General features: G+C 37.4%; 2 protein-coding genes across 3 annotated transcripts in view; one reads left to right on the forward strand and one right to left on the reverse strand.

Annotated features, from left to right (window-relative positions):
* Nucleotides 1-12,453, forward strand: part of mahj (mahjong) — a 30,547-nt gene extending 18,094 nt beyond the window's left edge. Inside the window, exons 21-34 of the mRNA XM_053767295.1 lie at nt 246-446; nt 1,228-1,337; nt 1,746-1,967; nt 3,357-3,543; nt 4,152-4,271; nt 5,399-5,490; nt 6,523-6,719; nt 7,205-7,302; nt 8,993-9,070; nt 9,837-9,957; nt 10,344-10,501; nt 11,226-11,307; nt 12,021-12,121; nt 12,337-12,453. Of these exons, the coding sequence (XP_053623270.1) occupies nt 246-446; nt 1,228-1,337; nt 1,746-1,967; nt 3,357-3,543; nt 4,152-4,271; nt 5,399-5,490; nt 6,523-6,719; nt 7,205-7,302; nt 8,993-9,070; nt 9,837-9,957; nt 10,344-10,501; nt 11,226-11,307; nt 12,021-12,121; nt 12,337-12,411 (1,842 nt within the window). The 3' untranslated portion in view covers nt 12,412-12,453. The remainder of the gene's footprint in view (nt 1-245; nt 447-1,227; nt 1,338-1,745; nt 1,968-3,356; nt 3,544-4,151; nt 4,272-5,398; nt 5,491-6,522; nt 6,720-7,204; nt 7,303-8,992; nt 9,071-9,836; nt 9,958-10,343; nt 10,502-11,225; nt 11,308-12,020; nt 12,122-12,336) is intronic.
* A 1,450-nt stretch (nt 12,454-13,903) lies between these two features.
* sim (single-minded) overlaps nt 13,904-19,697 on the reverse strand; it is a 44,152-nt gene continuing 38,358 nt past the window's right edge. For both annotated transcript variants that reach the window (XM_053767385.2, XM_053767384.2), the window contains exons 7-9: nt 18,844-18,950; nt 18,284-18,431; nt 13,904-17,182 (exon numbers count right to left, since the gene is read on the reverse strand). In XM_053767385.2, the coding sequence (XP_053623360.1) occupies nt 16,576-17,182; nt 18,284-18,431; nt 18,844-18,950 (862 nt within the window). In that variant the 3' untranslated portion in view covers nt 13,904-16,575. The remainder of the gene's footprint in view (nt 17,183-18,283; nt 18,432-18,843; nt 18,951-19,697) is intronic.

Genomic DNA, 19,697 nt, shown 5'->3' on the forward strand with positions numbered 1-19,697 from the left:
TAGGCACGGACGGATACAGATGAAATGTTCAGGAGTAATATAGGCCCACAACTAAGAATGTCGACGACCGTGCGAAGTGGAGACGCAAAAGTAGGAAAGCGGACCTTGGGCTCCGGCGCTCAAAGGCTAAGGAAGAAACCGGGAAAACGCTCAGATGAGAGTTAAACGACCGCGCGAAACGACCGGGAAGGGCAGGTAGGACTGTATACAAACTACCCAATTAAAGCTTTCGATTTTGTTGATAGGCGAACGTGGTGGCCCAAACGCGTATAAACTACAACGAGCGACAGTTGCTCCAGCTTGTGGCGAGCCACCTCGCGGCGCGCGGACTCGGCGAGAGCGCGGCCACGCTGCAGCGCGAGGCGGGGCTGCCGCCGCCGGCGCCGCCCACGCCCGCCCCGCCCCCGCCCCCGCCGCCCGTCTACACCCCGCACACGCCCGTTAGGGTGAGTCTGTTGATAATATCTGGCCTGTTCATCATTCAGTGTTTCATTGTTACGTTTAGTTCATTATTATTTATTTATTTTATTGCAATGGTGAAAAAAATTCTCTTTCTTAACAAATCATATAGATAAAAATTTATTGATAAAATTTGCTGTTTTGTTTTCCTTATGAAATTAAATAAATGATTTTATAAATCATTTTAATTGCGTGAGCCCTGATTTGGTGTTGCAAGTTTTTATCAATTTAATAAATATATATATTTTTTAATATGAATAATATTTATAAAATTAGCCTTTAATTTAAAAAAATATGTATAGGTTTACAAAATGTATTAAGAAAGTGTTCAAATTTCCCTTTAGTCCAAGTTTTTAATTCGTATAACGAATTTAAACATATACGTAACACAAAAGTTTTAAATACAGATGCCTATGTATCTCATACACTTTTCAGTATAATTAATACTTTATATATCGTGTTACTATCGGCGGGAACCTGTAATTGTATTGTATTGTTTTAGTTTAGAATTAAGATTGTATGCTGTTGTTTCTCCAAAATATATATAAATAAAATAGACGTGGCCCGGGGCTTCGCTCCCGTGGGATATTTAAGATGAAATATAGCCTATAGCAATCTTGGATAATGAACCTTTCTAATGGTGAAAGAATTTTTGAAATCGCTTCGGTAGTTTCGGTGTACCCACCTCAAACATACAAACTCACAAACGCTCACCTCTTTATAATAGTATAGATAAAAAATAAATAAACATTATTATAATATGAACAGACGCGTGTGTCGGTGTCGAGAGCTAACAGCATTGGATCAATACACCGCGAGATGGAAGTCAACTCGCATCACACAGACGACAGCCCTGGACCACATGTGATCAAATTGCGGTGAGTTCGCATCCCTGCTGTGGCGCCTCGAAGCCACGGTTCATTATGATATTTATGGCTGTACGTGATTGTTTGTGTTACCGTTGTGGTTTTAATGAAATTATTAATTTATTTAAATAGTATTTTATTCAATTTCACCATACATTTTGTCTTTCTAGATATTCTAGCCATACCAGTTTATCCTGAGAGTATAAATTTCTATTAAGATAACCTAGGCTAAACTGATTTATCCTATCGCATGTAGGAAGAGTTAGTTTGGCCTAGGCAAAACTAGTTCGTCCTGGAATCGGGTTATGGCCGGTAACATATATATTCCGTACAGCCGTAGAGCGTCGGAGTCACTCACCCCTCAATGGAAAAAAAAAACGTGAGATTTATTAATTAGAAATTTTTAAACTACGGTTGTAGGAAAGTGTCGAACCCAACGCTAGGGGCACTGTCGAGCCCGCTGTCGTCCCTCGCGCCGGCGGAGCGCGGGCGCTCGCTGCAGAAGCAGCCGGCGCCGCCGCCGCCGGCGGAGCCCGCGCCATCCCGCGTCACCCTGCACTCTATCGTCACTGAGTACCTCTACAACCAGCATTCCCTGTGCAAAAACCCGGTCGTCACCTGTCCACAGTTCAATCTCTTCGAGTGAGTGTAAATAATTATGTATTTTGTTAAGTCTTTGATATAATTTATTATTTCTTCTATTTCAAACCGTCCGGTAGATTTGGCGTCAAAGAATAACAATCATACACACATACGCGTGTATTGCAAACTTTTGAATTTATAATATTAGTAGAAACTCTTCTTCATAGTCGTATTCCTCATGGCTGAGGGTCGTAGTCATTACGTGGAATGAAACACACACACACAAACAACTTTCTTGGCATTATTAATGGAGTGGTTTGCCATTGCCTTCTCCATTTCACACACAAGTTAATAATAAACAACCAGTGTGCAGGTTTCCTCACGATGTTTTCCTTCACCGGAAGCAAGTTGTGTTCGATGCAAACTACTATACATGATTCAGATTTGTATACAAACTCATGTGACACGAGTGGGATTCGAACCTGGGACCTTTCAATCCACAAACGGGCGTCTTAACCATTACACCACCACCGTTTCTCGCCTTCATCGCCGCTATTACTAGAATATGACAAACAAAACAAAAGAAAAATAGAATTATTTGTAGTTCACCAAATAAGTGAACTACGGGTGCATTATCTTGAATTGCGGAACACCTAGGTGAGCCGGGGGTACAAAAAGTTAACCGTGGAACACCTAGGTGAACCACTTTGGTGTGGCAGAAAGGGTCTTTATAATATTAGAATGGAAGTATGGATAGTAATATGCTAGCAATCCTACTTTGGATAATAACGAGATGAAAAAATTCTGGAATCGAGCGGGAATTGAACCCGCGCCCCTGTCTATCCGGGACAGTGCTCTTGACCACTGAGCTATCGAGACCACGCCAGATCGGCTGAATTGTTTTTTTTTTTTTCTTTAGAATTTTTTCATCTCATTATTATTTTCAGAAATAAGTTAAAAAAAGTATGTGTGACTGTATAACAAATCCATTCAAATAGTATGGATATAGATTAGGTATCTATCTCAATAAAGAATTTCTTCATCCCAACCAACATCACAGATCATTTAACCTAAAGACCACGCTTGCGTACATTTTAGTATGAAAACGCATTCGCCAAATTGTGGCGGGGTGCGGGGGAAGGTCGCTTAGCTCTCATTGGAGCGTTCAAATATACGTCAAAATTGACAAAGTTTTGACAACTTATTAGTGTTGGGCAACACTATGACTTCAATCGAGAATTTCTAAGGACAGACACACGTGTTCCCCATTAGTGAGTAACCCAACCTTCCCTTTAAATGTCAGAGTTCCCACAAATTATACTAAGTAAAAAAATGTGAACTCTGTTCATTTATATATATACATACATATATATATTCTTGTTCACTTGTGGAGCTAATAATTGTTATTTATCGTATATATATATATAAATATGATTTGTATGAATTGAGGCCCCACAAGTGCCCGGAGCCGCGCGCGGCGAGCACGATGAGCGTGTGCGCGCGCGCGTGGCGCCGTGAGCTGGGGCTGGGCGCCGGCCGCCGCGCCGACGCCCGCCTCGTGCACTCGCACTTCGCGCCCGTGCGCACGCTGCGCACCAACGACGACGACGCGTACTTCACGCACACCATATTCCATGTGAGTCTCTCTGTTTCTTATTGCTTAGTTGTCTATGTAGTGAAGAGAAAGCGCTGGCTACGCACCAACGACTGTACTTTCATATATTATTAGCAAAAAATTGTAAGCCCCTCTGGCATGATAAGAGGCCAACACTGTTCAAATGAATTTCTTTCGGCATTTCTTCTCAGCAGTGGTCGTTCCGAAATGCCAGTAGTTTGTAGCTAAATAAATAAATATATTAGGACACACAGATTGAGCTAGCCCCAAAGTAAGTTCGAGACTTGTGTTACGGGATACTAACTCAACGATACTATATTTTATAACATATACATATATAGATAAACATCCAAGACCCGGGCCAATCAGAAAAAGATCATTTTTCATCATGACCCGACCGGGGATCGAACCCGGGACCTCTCGGTTCAGAGGCAAGCACATTACCAATGCACCACCGAGGTCGTCGAGGAGCTGTGAGGAATGACTATATAATATAATATAAAAATTGCCATGGAAAAGTGCCTGTGAAGGTCTAATTTCTGAACAAATGATTTGATTTGATCGCATCATGTAAATACCTAGCGCGCGTCTAGATTTTGTTGTGACGTATAAAATTGTTTTTTTTTCAGCCCACGCAACAACAGCTGTTAGCAGCGACCTCTTCCGGCGAGATCAGGGTGTTTAACCTTTTCTCCGGTGCGGAGGAGAATTCCTATCAGGTCCACGAGTCGTACATCTGTCATATGCAGGTAAATTCTATCCCTTTCCCCTCCAGAATGATCGGTCTACTTTCCCTGTTTCTCTTAAATCTCGCCGACCCCGTATTAAAAATTTTGTTTTGATGACTATTCGAAGGTCGAACAAATCAAAAAATTACTTAAACTAAATCTACTGCCGACTTCCAAAGCGCAGGTGAAGAAGAAGAAGTGGTAAAATGTTCGTACAGAAAGTTATGTTTGTTCGACAGCTACATTAAATATTACGTTTATAACGATGACTTTTATAAAAGTTGTTATAACATTGTTGTTTTTTAAATAATTGTTTTTATAACTTCGTACTTTTCGAAAATAGACTACCCCCAACCGACTTTCAATCTTCGTATTTGTTGAATACCGTTGCTTGGTGGCGCCACAATCAAAGAAAAGACACACAATTCCCCAGAATGTATTTGCTTTGTAAGCAACAACTGTGACACATTTGAAATTTATATATATGTACTACGGTGAAAACCAAACCATGGCGCGATTGAATTTCTAATATAATTACAAGAAAATAAACAGAATCATATTTTTACAAAATAACAATTAAGATTTTCAACAGATTGACATTAAAATATACATATGTATCATCTGCCACATATATGTTACACATTTTAGCGACCGAATGAGATCAAATGTGTTTTTTATTCGATTCGCTCAACTTATTGAATCGAGCGATTGATCGATTTAGATAGATAGATAAATAAAATCTTTATTTGTAGCCACAACACAAACAGGTTCTTCATATTAATAACACACACAATACAAATAAGAGTGTCTTGCAGCAATACAAAAAGGACACAACTCAGCGTTACTATTACCCGGAGGGCAATACACTGATTTTCAGTTGTGACCTTAAGGTACCTAGATGTGAGCGCGAGATACAAAGACGATGATAATGAGAAGCGATTGCTATTCAATAATTGACCACACAGATTAAATAATAAATAAATTAATATATAAAGTTAAAATTTGAACAACGGACCACACAGACCACACAGATATAAATAAATTAATATATAAAGTTGAACAACAATTAGAAAAAATATACGTTAAACTAACTGAGTGACACATGTTGGATGTTTAATTTGTTGGTATTTATTTTGTGATTGATCCAGGCGAGTAGAGATGGCATGCTATTGCTGGCGTCGACGCCCACCACGTGGCGGCCGCTGTCTGCGCTATGGAATATGAAGGAGTTCGAACAGTTGTGAGTTATAATAAACTTGGTGATGTCAGCGGCTTCGCTCGCGTAGGCATTTCGAATTCAAAAATTTTGCTACATAGATATTTTGCGTTTTAGCCGTCAGACGCTCAGAAAGGAAATTTTCGACGGGAACAGTTATTTTTCCGAGATTAAAGGTACCCTATGTCCTTTTCCACACTTCAAACTAAATCTTTGCAAAATTTCAAGACGATTGGTTGAGTAGACAGAGCGTAAAGACGTAACAAACAAACAATATTACTTTCGCATTTATAACTAGTTTTTATAAGAAAATGTCATTTTTGCGACAAGCGTTTATTGTTTCGTCAGATAGATGTAACTAATAACGCCTGCACAGCACTACGGCAGTAAAATTTCACTCGTAGCTGTTTAGTTCCAAAGGCAAATGCATTATTGCAATATTAGATGGTGCACCCAGGATCGGCTCCTGACGAGGGAACTCCTCAACGCTTAATAGCACAGCACGGTCATGAAATTTCACTCGTAGCTTTGCATTATTGTGATAAACAATACTAGATGGTGCACCCAATATCGGCTCCCGACGAGGGAACTCCTCAATGGTTCATGACATTTTTTTGTTACGTATGAGAATGAAACAAGATCTTGACGACCTTTAGTTTAGTTAAGTGCAGTGTCCCGGTAAGACAGAAGTGGCTTCGATTCCCGCTCGAATCCAGAATTTTTTTTCATCTCATTACTATTTTCGAAATTTGACGACACCTCGGTGGCGCAGTGGTAAAGTGCCTGCCTCTGAACCGTGAGGTCCCCGGGTTCGATCCCCGGTCGGGTGACGATGGAAAATGATCTTTTTCTGATTGGCCCGGGTCTTGGATGTTTATCTGTACATGTATATGTTATAACATATAGTATCGTTGAGTCAGTATCCCATAACACAAGTCTCGAACTTACTTTTGGGGCTAGCACAATCTGTGCGATTTGTCCTTATACATATATTATCTCACCGGACGACAACATAAAGGGTTGGTCGTTCCCTCGAAATGACTGTTTGTTTCACAGGTTTCAGTTGGAAAACGAGGAGTACGTGGAATTCTCAAAGATGTCAGACGACAGGATAATAGGCACCAAGGGCGAGACGGCGACCATCTTCGACACGCTGACCGGGCGCGAGCTGATGACGCTGACGCCTGCCATCAGCAACCAGTACGCCAAGAACAGGGCCACCTTCAACCCCAGCGACGAGCTGGTGCTCTCAGGTCATCTCTATCACTCTCACTATCTATCTCATTCACATACTCCCGCGCTCAGTGAGAGAGAATGCGAGAGAGACTTTCATTCTATATCTCACTCTAACTCTCCCTCTCTCTCTAATGATGCTAAGAACAGGGCCACCTTCAACCCCAGCGACGAGCTATGGTGCTCTTAGATCTCTCTCCACTCACACACTCTCCCGCAGTCAGCGCGATATAGCATGAGAGAGAGACTCATTCTAACACTGTCTCTCTCTCTCTCTCTCTCATGACGCTAAAACAGGACCTGCTTCGACCCCATTTAAATAACATTTGCATATGGCAACATATTTTTGTATATGGCAACTACTAAAAAATCTCTATCATTTTCTGTAGAATAAGTGGTTTAATCAATAAAATGTTTGTTTAGCCGTGAAAGCAGAACAAACATACATATAGACAGACAGACTTTTTCACATTTATAATATTTTACAATACAATGATTGTTACAGACGGTGTGCTGTGGGACGTGAACACGGGCAAGGAGATACACAAGTTTGACAAACTGAACCAGACACATAGCGGGGTATTCCATCCGAATGGACTCGAGGTAATCTATATATATATATATAAGAAAAGTGTTCTTTATTTAATCAACGCCCAGCCTAAACCATATAAGCTATAAATGCGAAATTTGGGCAGTAGCTTTAGGTTATTACGTAGTGCTCAGATAAGAAAGGAATTCTAATTTCAAAATTCGACCCCAAAAGGGGTAAAAAATGGGGGTAAAGTTTGTATGAAAAATAACGAAAATTTTTACTGATCTACTTGAAACATGGCACAAATGCTATGCAACAAAAAAAAAAAGAAACCCGTGTTTCAGGATTTTTTTAAATTTGACCTTTAGGGTAGTTAAATGAGGGTGAAAAGAAATAAAGAATAATCCCATTCAAAATTTCGTCAACTAAAGATACGAGTAGACTCAGCGGTGAACACCATTGAATTCACATTGTTACTGTTGATGGTTCGAATCCTGAACTTCAATTATTTTGAATTAAATCTGATTAAACTTATGGGGTGATTTCTGTGAAAGTTTTATTATGGTTTTAACCGAGCGAAGCTGGGGCGGGGTGCTAGTCTAAGATAAGTCTAAAAAAATAAATCAATTGCTTTGCACGCAGCGCCATCTACATAAGCCTAAGTTACCTAAATATCATAGCAATATAACTACGTATCTGCTTGAGTTAGTTTAGCGTACCACCCACAGATGGCGCGGTAAACGATTGTTTTGGTACTGTCGTACATAGACAACGCACACTAATTAGAAGTATCTATGATACTAGCTTCCCGTCCCGGCATCGGTCAGTTAAAAACAATAAATTATACACGTTAACCTTCGTCAGGAATCGAATTATCTATTGGTGAAAACTGCATTAAAATCCGTGCAGTACTTTTGAGTTTATCGCGAACAGACAGACAGACGCGGTTGTGGACTTTGTATTATAATATGTAAGGATAGCAGGTAAATAACTAATTAACAATCGAATTTAATTATAATAGACTAGTGTTTGATCGCGGCTTCGCCCGCGTGAATTTTGCACTGTAAAATATATTTTTCCTGGATAATTAATTAAAATTTATTACGTACATTATGGCTTAAATAATAACGGGTCTTGGATATTTATCTATATATGTATTTGTTATAAAATATAGTATCGTTAAGTTAGTATCCCATAACACAAGTCTCGAACTTACTTTGGGGCTAGCTCAATCTGTGTGATTTGTCCTAATATATTTATTTTTATTTATTTATTATTAAATTATATATTAAATAATGCTTATAGATAGAAAGAGAGCAGTATTTATCCTTACATCCTTACGTATTATAAAACAGAGCTCTGCCGCGTCTGTCTGTTCGCGATAAATTAAAAAAATATTGCTCGGAATTTCATGCGGTTTTCACCAATGGATAGTTTGATTCCTGAGGAAGGTTTAAATGTACAATTTATTGTGGTTTTCACGAGCAAATCCGGCACGGGCCGCTAATATGGAATAATAGGAGGTTTGATAAAAATTACGTCTTCTTTTCGAGTGTGTTAATTGCCAACACCGGTGTCAGATTTTATTCAAACCGCCTAAAGGCATCTGACATGACTTCTACGACTACCCACCGCCATCTAGTGGCAAGTAGTCGCGTACACAATAATGAATTTATAACGCCAACCAGTGTGCAGGTTTCCTCACGATGTGTTCCTTCACCGGAAGCAAGTGGTGGTCTATGAATTACTATATTGTTTCAGGTAATATCAAACACAGAAGTGTGGGACCTACGGACTTTCCATCTACTCAGGACAGTGCCAACGTTAGACAAATCTGAGGTAAGATTTTCATTAACAGTATTTTGTGCTCAACAAAATATTTTAGACTATCCTTTACCCGCGGCTTCGCCCACGTAATTTTCCCACGGATCAGTTATTTTTCCGGGACGAAATGTCCACCCTATGCCCTTCTCCACACATCAAACTACATGTATGCAAAATTTCAAGAAGATTGGTTGAGTAGATAGAGCGTGAAGAGGTAACAAACAAACTAAACTTACTTCCGCATTTATAATTATTATACATTGTAAATATATAATTGTAATGTAATTTGGTACACGCATAGAACATAACCTGGAATAAAACATAGGGTACTTTTTATCCCGACATTCCCACGGGAGCGAAGCCCCGGGACGCAGCTAGTTTACAATAATTTACAGTGCAAATGTATCCATACTAATATTACAAATGCGTCTATGTCTGCTTTTAACTTCCGATGTGGTGTTGACTGTACACGCAAGGCAAAGTAGAATATAATTTACAGGGTGATTTCCTATACATTGGCATTATTTCATCTACATGCTCAGTCGATGGCACTGAACAACTTTTCGTGTGGAAGCAACGTTGAGTTTGCAAAAAAGAAATCAGCTGATCCATACATTTTCCACAACTTGGATATTTAATTTTCTATAGAACAGCTGATTTTTTTTTCGCAATTTCGGAGTTACACCCATCTTCCCACCCACTAAATATTGTTTAGAATCATGGACAGAGCATGTAGACAAAATATTGCAAATGTATAAAAAGTCACCCTGTATATAATCAGGTGGTGTTCAATCCATCGTGTTCCGTCCTGTACGCGGTGTGTTCGGACCAAGATTCAGAAGAGCGAAGTCAATTCGACACCAGTTTTCGCACCCTCGACGCATACGACTACTCCAGTATAGGTGAGTTTCTACAATTCGACTTGGGGCAAAAATACAGTTTTAGTTTAGTTTTTTTAAATATAAAACTTACGAATGTGAAATTTCTTAGTTTTGTGACGCGCCTGCGTGTGTTTCTTTGCGAAAGCGGAACGAATATTATTTTTGTACAAACTTTCACCCTACCATAGTAGTTATTTGGGGGTTAATTTTTGTAATAAAATGTAGCCTATGTTTGACCTGGAGTCTTTAACTACATGCGTACAAAGTTTCATAAAAATCGGACTGGACCGCCAGTCCGGTTTAGCCGTGAAAGCGGAACAGACAGACAGATGCACTACTACAATGACATGTGTTATTTTAACTGTAAAATTGAATTGGTCAACAAAAATATTATTATTTTTCTCCAGCGACGATCGAAGTGAAACGCAATATATACTCGCTAGGGGTGTCGCGGTGGGGCGCTCAGATAGCTTTAGTGGAGAACGTCGGGGACCTCGACCATGTGCAGGAGTCCTGCGTCAAGGTGTACGACGTCGGCCGCCGCCGCGACCACAACGACGACGCGGTATGTACACACACACACACACACGCACACAACACACAATCACTGTATGTAGTTCGATAAAATAAACTTAATTTTACTCCGCATCGAAAAATATATATTGAAGTACATAAAGTTAAGAGTAGTATAATGTAAATTTTAGCAATTAATTCGTGGCGCCAACTGATTCTGAATTTTGATTAACGGAATTATGACATTTCATAAATGTTGCCAACATTGAAAAAACGGAACTGAGAATGGGAAAAATTTGAGTGAAATAAAAAAATAACCTATAATGAATTTCAATGAGAAAATCCGGTCAAGTGCGTGTTAGACTCGCGCACCGACGGTTCCGTATAAAATTTTGAAGATTCGGCTGTGATTCTATCACCTGCCGCCTGCCTAACGTCGACCCTCTTTGGAAATGCTATAGTTGCCTATTAGTCCCTTAGTCGTCACGTAAAGACAGGTCTCCAGGAAAAAAAAATTTGAAGACATTCAACAAAAACACATACACAAGACATCGTTTATGGAACACACTCCGTCTATAGCGATCGCGTGTCTCAAATAAAAACACATTAATAAAATCTTACTAACGTCATAAATGCGTGTATTATGTGTGTACCAGAGGGATTGTTGTGGAATTTCGGACAAGATTAGAACATAACCTGCAATAACACATGGGCACTTTTCATCCCGAAACTCGCAACGGGAGCGAAGTCCTAGTATAGAAATATTATGTTCATAGGAGGAGGACGATGAAGAAGACCTGGCGGGGGGCTCCGAGAACGACGAGGGTTCCGACTCGGGCTCCAACGACGATGACGACCGTGAGTCACATTTACTATTTATTATTTATTTATTATTCATTTATTATTCATTTATTATTCATTTATTATTCATTTATTATTCATTTATTATTCATTTATTATTCATTTATTATTCATTTATTATTCATTTATTATTCATTTATTATTCATTTATTATTCATTTATTATTCATTTATCATTCATTTATTATTCATTTATTTATTATTTATTCACATGACTTCTGTAATTTTGCAAGTTAGATATCTCCTACTTGTACTACAGAAGTTTACCCGCGTCGCGTCAGTTTCCATGAATTCAATGCTTTGTTATTATACCTGATGGTGTATCCAGCATCATCGGGTCCAGACGAGGGAACTCCTCAACCGTTTACAGCACGGGTGTGGGTTTTTTGTCACGCGTTAAACGCAACATGATAACGCTGTCGACGATAAAACTTATGGCAAACATTATATATTTTTGTAAAATAAAAACCTTAAACGTAAAAATTACGTCTTCGAGAAGTCCCGGGTTCGATCCCCGGTCGGGTCATGATGGAAAATGATCTTTTTCTGATTGGCCAGGGTCTTGGATGTTTATTTATATTATGTATTTGTTATAAAATATAGTATCATTGAGTTAGTATCCCATAACACAAGTCTCGAACTTATTTTGGGGCTAACTCAATCTGTGTCATTTGTCCTGATATATTTATTGAAAGTGATACTGTTCGTCAGTGGCGACGAGTCTCCTGCGCAATGCGGTGATGGGTCTCGCGGACGGCAGCTCGGGCTCCGAGCGCGACCTCGACCCGGCGCCCGGCCGGCCGCGGAGACAGGTACATATCTGATCTTATATACTATTATTAAACCAGTAGTTTGTAACTTGTGAGAAATTACTATTTTAATTAGAATTTGACGTGAAAAAGCGCCTGTGAAGGTCAAATTTTTGAATAAATGATTTGATTTGACATTAAAAGGTAAGTACTTGAGCGTTTGTGAGTTTGTACCGTACGTACCTACCGTAGTAAATAAATATATTTGAATGTTCCAGGCGGGAGACGGACACAGCAGCGACAGTGACGGTGATATAGACATCGGCGATCTAATACAATTCGAGCTGGACTAGAATATACGACTACACAATAAAATGTGTTTCATTCCATCTCTCTCTCATATTAGGGTTTGCCAGAAAACTGAAAAAATACGTCGTCATGTTTTTGTTTTCTTTCTCCAAAACTGAAGAGGAGACACATTTTTAGCCGATTGCAAAAGAAGAGTATGGTTCTTCGCGCGTATCTTGTATATGTGTATGTAATATCTTTATTACCTCATATCTCCAAAACAGCTTACCGGTAATTGAGGTATTGTTACATTCGTCTTAGCCGCCCGCTGTGCAACGCTAAGTCCCGCTTTTATATATCTGCAGTCCGATGCAAAAAGAAACGTCGACGACATACTTTTACACAGAGGGTAAACTAATAAATTAGGTAATTTGGAACAGAACGTTACTTAAATAAAACTAGTTCACTATATTAATTTACGTTTGTTCTATTACTCTTACCCGTTCTATTACTCAATATATACTTAATAATATACTCTTTAGGTTTCGGCGTTAGGGCCTATGATTACGCCTGCCTATTAATGTAGGCATATAATTTCCAAAATCAATCAGGTTTCTCACAATAATAAAATTGCTGCCTTCTGATGCTAATAGATGGCGCCACGCGTCAAATTAAACTTCGCTATGATTCTGTTGTCGATAAAACAAGGGTATTCTCCATTTGAAAATATTTTAAAATAAGTTCCCATTGCTCAGTGACGCTCCGTTGTTTTTAATAGGGTTAGACACTGACATGAGTTGACGTACGTCGAAACTTCATACAATTTCTACGTTGTCCTATGGATTTAATAAGTGCGGAGTACCTACTAGTTCCATACGCTATCCTGCGTTGATCCGTCGACGGATGTCAACGTGACGCGAGGATGTAGCAGCACAACTGACAATTCCATGATATTGATATACTATACCGTGACGACCTCGGTGGCGCAGTGGTTAAGTTCTTGCCACTGAACCGAGAGGTCCTGGGTTCGATCCCCGGTCGGGTCATGATGGAAAATGATCTTTTTCTGATTGATCCGGGTCTTGGATGTTTATTTATATATGTATTTGTTATAAAATATAGTATCGTTGAGTTAGTATCCCATACCACAAGTCTCGAACTTACTTTGGGGCTAGCTCAATCCGTGTGATTTGTCCTAATATATTTATTTATTTATTTTTACCGCGTTCATCTCAACCTTGACGTTGGCAAAGTCATCGGTTTGGCGAACGATGGAGCCATGAAATTAAAAAAAAAAAACTCGCTCAAGAAGGGTATTTTGCACGCACTATATGCGTGCCCATACAGGTTTGTGGTGACTAAATATATGCTACGGAACCCTTCCCGGTTATTGGGTAATAAACAAACATTTATTAAAAATTACAATAAAACTGGCCAATTTAGCGAATTTGACGAAAACAACCCGTTTTTTTTACTTGTTACGTTCCAAATTTCCGCTTTGCCTAAAAAAAATGTTTGACACACACAGCAGGTAGGATGACAAAGAAAACTGCAAAATTTCGATGCACTGTATTTAATACCATAAATAATATGTTTTATATCACAATTCGTTTGTTTCGAAGATACATCTTAGACTATAGTACACGTCTACGTCATACTACTTAACTACATTGGATTTATTAGTATTTTACATAAAATTCACACAGATCTGTCAAAAGTTTAGAAAACAATTTTTAACGAACTATTTTTTTTTGCCATTGCAATACCAAAATATATATAGGTCAAGTCGAGATAGGTTGAAAAACACACAGTGTTGCCAGCCACCAGCCGTCGCTTATTTTATGTCGATTAATCTACAGATAAGTAATGTTCTTATATGTGTAGATTAATTGAACACGCAGTTTGAATGTTAAGTAACTATAAACTTCGCGATAAGTAACTATAAACACTAAAAACATCGTAGGATGGATGTGTGTGTGTCGAAAACATTGCGGTGTGTTTGTTGTTACGTCACTATGGCGCACTGTGGTTGGTTGGCTGCGTCTCACTGTGAATCGAATCGACGTTGAAATGAGCAAAGTCGCACTCGTTAATTGCCGGGTCGTGCCAAAATGCCATATCTCGGGGAATTTGGATTCGGCCACCACTACCCATGTCCACGAAAGAAGTCTTGGACGCAGTGCTACAGATGCTGTCAATAATATGGCCGAACTGTTATTGATACCACTATGGAATTAGTAGGTACTACGAAGTACTTACTAAATCCATGGACACCACATATTGTTTCTGGACTTGTCTACCGATTTCACGCCGGCCACATTATTGCCACAGCTAACGCAAATTTTTATTATACCTTGCGTAATTTGTATGACAGTTTCTATTTATCGCAAGGAAAAACCAGAAATGTACATCGAAACACCAAATAAAAATAATATTAGTGTACAAATCAAGTAGAATATGAAGAGGTGTTTAAATCAGTGATAGACAATAATAAAAGTGACAAAGACATAATATAATATAACCTGTATATTTTTATTGGTGTATGAATAGTAAAGTGTAAATAAAATGTATAAATCTAGTTTGACTAAAATTAATATGTACAAAATTTACAAGAAGTTTGCAAAAAGTCTTATATATTATATGGGTCATAATATGTATAAAGAAGGTAAATATCTACTTAATGTATGGTTGTAGTGCTTTTTCATTTGCACATTACAAATTGTATTCAATTTCATTAAATATTACGAACGTAACATAAATTTGTCACAATTTCCGTGCCCAATACACGTGCCTCTCTTTTTTACTTAAAAATTATATAAATAAATTATAGTTATCTGACGCAGCCATCTATTTAATTTGTTATTAATATTTCTTATTTCTAAATAAATATACAAATCTGTCAAGAAAATGAAGAAAACGGATTTTTGACGAACTACATTTTTTTACCATTGCAATACCAAATATAATGGTCAAGATTGGTTTATCATGGAATTAGTAGGTACTCCGTTGTACGAAGTACTTACTAAATCCTTGATTGATTTACACACAGTATTGCTGACCAACAGGAGACAGTGCCCTCGTTTATTTTCTTCACTTTCTTGACAGATTAACTAATGCAGTTAAACGGAGTTTTGTATTGAAAACTAAGAATCACACACAGCTATATAAAAACACTTCAGTGTAATGTTTGTATATCTGAGGAATCACACCACATGTGAGGATGAACATTTATTTCTTTCTAATCGATAACTGAACGAATACGAATTCGCTCGTCGGAAATTCAGTCAACAATCACAGCGCGGCATTTTGACTTGACGACTACAACGCCACATTATGATTGGTTGGCTGCGCTCACACTAAGCACTCGTATGAGGCTTTTAGCCTCTGCTTTCCGTTTGTCTCCAGTGTAAAAAGTGAGTAGGTATGGCGCAATGTGATTGGTTGGCTACGAAAAGCAATTAATTACGCAATGGCGTTCGAGTTTAGAACACTCGCCGTGAACTTGTTTTACTAGAATATATTTTCGAAAAAAATAGGCGGTCGTAGTGATGTAAGTACCACTATTTTTTTTTTAATTTCGCGACATAATATTTATAAGTACATAACATAATTACTAACTTTAATTCGCTTGATTAATGATTAAGCATTTTATTATGCAGTCATAGCTTAGAACAAATTAAAAAAAAATAGAATATAGGTAAGCAATTCTTATAGTATTTTTTATGAAATTGAAGTACCTAGCTAGGTTAAACTGTAATTATAGTCTTATTCATAAAAGTGTTTTAGTTACCAATATCTTTCCGATAAATTGATGGTGACAGAACGAGGCAATGTACTTAATTCGAATGTTTCAAGCAAGAACGTTATTCATCCTGACAGAAAAAGTATTTTATTATCTCTATGGTTTTATTTGTTTTTTGAAAAACTTTTTATAAATAAAATGTAACTTTAAGCTCATTTCGTCGCGGGTAAATTATTCAATGCTATACTTATGTCATTGTATTCCGTTAGATATTTTACATAAATATTACTAATACTAATTATTGTACAATGTTATTCATAAAAAAAGTTAAAACATACATTATGCTAAAATATGTTTTGTCACTATTGCACTTTATAAAATTTAAATTGACAGAGACAAAATATATTTTAGTATAAAGTATGTTTTAAGTTTTTTATGATTAATAGGGTTAATGTTTAAAAATTAAATTAAGTTAATACCTATCAGCTTAATGCACGAATTCATCGACATTGCCTGTTTGGTGATGAAACTGTTGCGTGTTATCTACAATGACACTCGTGTAACCTTCTTGCACAGATGGGCTAGGCGTCATTTTACCGAAATTAGCGCCAAAATTATTGTCAACCGGCCTCCCGTTCTGACTCTGGCCGTTATGTCCGTAAAAAGTAATTAAATTCGTATAATTATACTGTTGATTTACTTCTGAACTTTCCATTGAACTACAAGAGGAACTGCTCGCGGAGTAAGGTCTCTGATTTTGTGGATAGCCAACGTAATTTGGTATCATTTCACTTGTGTCTTGGTAGTTATCGCTGTAGAATAGTTCAGGATAACTTCCATTTTGATTATATTCTTCTTGTGCCTCGTATGAGGGGAGAACTGGCAATGAATATTCAGGATAATTGTAACCTCCACTCGAGTCGCCGCTAAAGTCACTTTCGTTTAAAATGTGGTTGTGAATTTTGTCATTTCTCAGAGGAACTTGGGGCGATGTGGTGGGTGGTGCCTGGGCTGGAGGTGACGGGTCTACATGGTTGCTCAGCTTAGGTGGACCTTGGTCTAAATTGAGTATCAAATTCTTCTCTTCGATGTCACTGTAACAATATAAGTTAAGGTTAAATGGAACAGTGTGTTGTGATATTTTTTTTTGTGTAAGTAACAAAATCCATTTAGTAGGTATGTCTAAAAATTTTACACAGAGAAACTAAGTACGTGTTTTATGAAATTAACAATATTAGGTAGGTTCTTTGTGTTTTGGTACCAGCTGATAATTAACGTTTTGCTTCCCAGTCGCGGCATATACGAGCAGCTGAGCATTGCACTATTTTATTTTTGACAGTTTATTTTTGTAGAATAAATTTATTTCTCCTAAAAAATAAATATTCACTTAAACGAACATGCTGTTATGAATAATGCTTAGAAAGTAATTAATACAAATTAGAAACGAATTAAAACTAATATCTTCGACACCAATGCATAACTAATAAAATATTAAAATTATAATTAGTATAACTTTTGGTACCTATTATTTGTGTGACGACGTCATCGACATCGACTCAAATAAAGTTTTTATTTCTTATATGTTGGCTTGCAAATTTATTTATGTATTTATACATTTATGTACCTATGTGCTTGGAGTCCCTCTATCTATTAAAAAACCCACATCAAAATCCGTTGTGTAGTTTCAGAGATCTAATATAATAGGGACACACAGCGGGAAGCGACTTTGTTTTATATTATGTAGTGACTAGATGTTGCCCGGGGCTTCGCTCCCATAGGAATTTTGAGATAAAATATAGCCTATAGAAATCTTGGATAATGTGCCTTTCTAATGGTGAATGAATTTTTGAAATCGTTTCGGTAGTTTCTGTGATTACGCGCCTCAAACATACAAACTCACAAACGCTTACCTCTTTCTAATAATAGTATAGGTTACAATATATTACAGTACACACAGTACAGTATTAGTATAGATTACAGCATAGTGGTGCGATAAAGTGCAACTAATACGTACAAAACATACTCACCTAGTATCACTACATAGTATAAAACAAAGTCGCTTTCTCTCGGTTCGGTAGTTTAAGGATTTAGCCGCCTCAAACATACAAACTCACAAAGGTTTACCTGTTTATAATAATACCTAGTATAGATTACAAAAAGCAATATAACGAGGGATACCATATTGTCGGTCTCACCTTAGCACATAGTTGACTGAGACGATGCAGTGCGGCCGCGAGGACCTGGAGTTGTGTACGATCGTGGCGTAACTCTGCACCCACACCCACCCCCCGGACTTGGTCAGGAAGCGGTAGTACCTTGACGTCACTTGCCCTTTTGTTAACACTGTTGACATCATACATTTTATTATAATTATAAATATGCTTCAAAATATAACTGTTAGAATAAGTGAATGAAAAAATTTATTGCTTAAAAAGTGCTAGGTATCTATATATTATTAAAGTCTCTCACAATTAGTCATCTCTCTTCCTCAACTAAACAATCGTATAAATTTCTTTTAAATAATTGAAGTTTACTTATGTACTAGGCCCAGGTTATTCAATTACCTTGTGTGTACATTTTAATAATTACATTAAATCAAATTATTACTGACATATGTGTATCTATAGAATAGAAATAAATTTATTCATAGCACACAAATATATATTAAACTATTGTTATCCGAATACAAATTATTTTATTAAATATTTTATTTATTCATGTCTGTCACACAGGGATTTACAATGTTAAAACTTACATGTTAAATGTGAATATCTCATGTGCAGGACATCTGTGCCATGTATGTATTGGTAAAGCGTTTTCTCTATCATGTCTTGGGGCTCGTAACCAGTAAGCGAGGCGACTCTGAAACAAACAAATTAAAAAAAAAATGTAAAAACATTTTTTAAACTTAACAAAATTAACAACAAGTATTATATTATTATAGGGTGGGTTGCACCGTCAACTTTGACGTTAACTTTAGCGTGTCAAGAAATACGCCATTTTATCGATACATTAGCGACGCGCCGTTTAAAATCAACGTCAAATTGTAACTCACCCATAAACTTACTATAGGTGCCTACTTACCTAACAATTTTAATATTGAGATGACAGAAAAAAACAAAGAATATTTTCGCTTTTAACTTTTTTATATGACTCAATGAATGAATGATATGAACTGAATAACAGTTTTAAAGTGCCAAAGACAAACCCTCTTCTTTATAAAAAAGTTAACTCGTACTAAACTAAAAGCTTGTAAATAGATATATTGTCAAATAGCACTTTACAAAACCACAACAAAACATACTTCAGCTTAAAATAGGCTTTAACTTTTTTTTATATAAAGAAGGCAAGTAGTTTTCTCTGTCTACGTAAAGAGCTGTTAAAGGGCACATTATCTAATTTCATTCACTCAAATTATCTCAGTGAATGAGGGTAAAAATCAATAGCCGGAAACACTACACCGCGTTCTTGTTAAGAGCTGCCATGTCATGCGAAAAAGTGTTGACTTAAAAAAAATATCGCTTCCGCCAATTAGGTAAGGGTTTTTGAGATCATGTGGGGGCTGGGGTGTGATTGTCTTTGCATTTAGGCTATATTTTTTATAGCACT

This window comes from Plodia interpunctella, chromosome 30 (genome assembly GCF_027563975.2).
Source record: "Plodia interpunctella isolate USDA-ARS_2022_Savannah chromosome 30, ilPloInte3.2, whole genome shotgun sequence".
In the NCBI taxonomy this organism is placed as follows: Eukaryota; Metazoa; Arthropoda; class Insecta; order Lepidoptera; family Pyralidae; genus Plodia; species Plodia interpunctella.